This window comes from Mandrillus leucophaeus, unplaced genomic scaffold (genome assembly GCF_000951045.1).
Source record: "Mandrillus leucophaeus isolate KB7577 unplaced genomic scaffold, Mleu.le_1.0 Scaffold885, whole genome shotgun sequence".
Classification (NCBI taxonomy): domain Eukaryota; kingdom Metazoa; phylum Chordata; class Mammalia; order Primates; family Cercopithecidae; genus Mandrillus; species Mandrillus leucophaeus.
The window spans coordinates 996,713-998,673 of record NW_012109641.1 but is presented as its reverse complement, the minus strand read 5'-3'; the positions used below and the strand labels follow the sequence as shown (position 1 = coordinate 998,673).

Below are 1,961 nucleotides of genomic sequence, written 5' to 3'. Positions count from 1 at the left end.
ATAGCACACTGTAACCTCAAACTCTTGGGCTCAAGCTATCCTCCTGCCTCAGCCTCTTAAGTAACTGGGACTACAGGTGTGTGCTACCATGACTGGATAACTTATTTTTATTTTTTAGAGACAGGGGTCTCACTATGTTGCATAGGCTGGTCTGGGACTCCTGCCCTTAAGCAGTCCTCCAGCCTCAGCTTCCCAAAGCACTGGGATTACAGATGTGAGCCACTGCACCCAGCCTTTCCCACTTCTGGGTGGCTCTTCCTTATTCCAAATTGGAAGGGGGTGGTGGAAAGGTATGATTTTCAAATCAAAAGTCCTTGGAGGGAGGGTGCAGGACTGACCTTGCCTCTGGAGATGTGCCTTTCCTGCATCAAGAAGACCCAAGAGGAATCGTGGACAGGTGTCACTGAGGAGACTGTGTCTTATGTCATTTTGATGCTGATTCTGATTGAGCACTTTGCAGAGACGCTTGGCCATATTCCCAGTCACTGGAGATGGCAACCATGAATTATTCTGGAAGCTCATGAAATCTGATCCTTGATAAGCCAACCGAAGGAAGCTTCCTGAGAACTTTCCAGAGTGCAGTTCACAGCCTCCTGTCCACTGTATCTCAAAAGGATCTGGGGTTACGAAATATGGGAAAGAGGGAGAAAAAAAGATAAAATGAAATGAGTAAAAGAAAAGATTGTAGGGGTAGAACCAAAGATTGCAGAAGCAGAAGGGGGAAGTTTGCAGGGTTTGACATAACGGAATAAAATTTGGTTTGGTCAGGGATTCAGAGAAAGAGGAATTGGTGGAAGCTGTAGGTGGAGGAAAAGATTAGTAACGTATGGAAGAGGGCAGATTGGTCAAAGAAAGTGATGTGAATGCTGTGGGTGAGGAAGGACTTGGTGTAAGAGAACTGGGATTACAACAACTTAAGTTGAATGGAATGCAATGGGTTACAATTGAGTATATATAGAGAGACTACTGATGAGAATGAATGAGAAAGTGAGAAAGCTGAAGGTATCTGGTTGTAGGGCAGGAAGAAGGGTGGCCATAGGATACCTGTAAGAAGAGGTAATAATGCATAACCCTGCAGTCAACAACAGAGGAGTTCATAAGTAGCAGAAGTGTTTGAAGAATTGGAGTCTGGATAAGAGCCCTCCCCAAAAGTATCCAATTGCAGTTTTGTGGTGGAAAGAATAGAACAAGATACAGAAGAGAGTCAGGCTGTTTCCTACAGGAATAAGAAATATTGAGACATCCCCTGTCTCCCACCTCCCCACTCCCCATGGAGGAAACTGAACTCACACTCAAACTGCAATTCACTGGAGTATCTACGTATTCCCTCGAGGAACTGAACGCAGCGTATATGGAATAACATTTCCAGTTCTTTCCACTCCTCGTTGCTGAAGTTTCCCCTGGACCAGGGCCACAGGAAAATGATGGTGCTGCAATTTCTGTCCAAGGTGTAGGTCTGCAAATCACCCAGATAACCGGAGATCAGATTTCGTTTCCAGGAATGGTTGTAAAAGGATGCGATCTGGATGACATGGAAGGAGTCAGGCTCCTTGAGCCCTGTGGCAAAAGAACAAATAGAATGGGGAGAAGAAATTGAGAAAGAGAATGGAAAGAGGCCAGAGTTGGGGAACTCAGAATCTGGAGAAAAGGGGATCCATCATGGTCTTAGCAGACGTTTGCTTGCCACAGAGCCCCATGACTTATCAACCACCTTCATCAGAGCTCGGGGACTTGGAGTCATGGACAGTCAGAATGGAACCAGCCTGGCACTCTCACTTTCCAGGTATATGCTAGGGAAAGCACACACACATACACACACACACACATACACACATGTGCACACACACAAACACACACACACAGACCTTCATCCACCCAACTGGGCAGTTGTCAGAGTTCTTACCGTCTGCATTGCCACCACCTGGGAGAACAGCTAGCAATGGAAGTAGCAAAAACAGCAT

The 1,961-nt window shown here is 46.0% G+C and overlaps 1 protein-coding gene across 1 annotated transcript in view; it reads right to left on the bottom strand.

The window, feature by feature from the left end:
* The window catches only part of CD1A (CD1a molecule), a 3,714-nt gene extending 1,753 nt beyond the window's left edge, over positions 1-1,961 (bottom strand). The window contains exons 1-3 of the mRNA XM_011969348.1: positions 1,904-1,961; positions 1,291-1,557; positions 265-617 (exon numbers count right to left, since the gene is read on the bottom strand). Of these exons, the coding sequence (XP_011824738.1) occupies positions 265-617; positions 1,291-1,557; positions 1,904-1,961 (678 nt within the window). The remainder of the gene's footprint in view (positions 1-264; positions 618-1,290; positions 1,558-1,903) is intronic.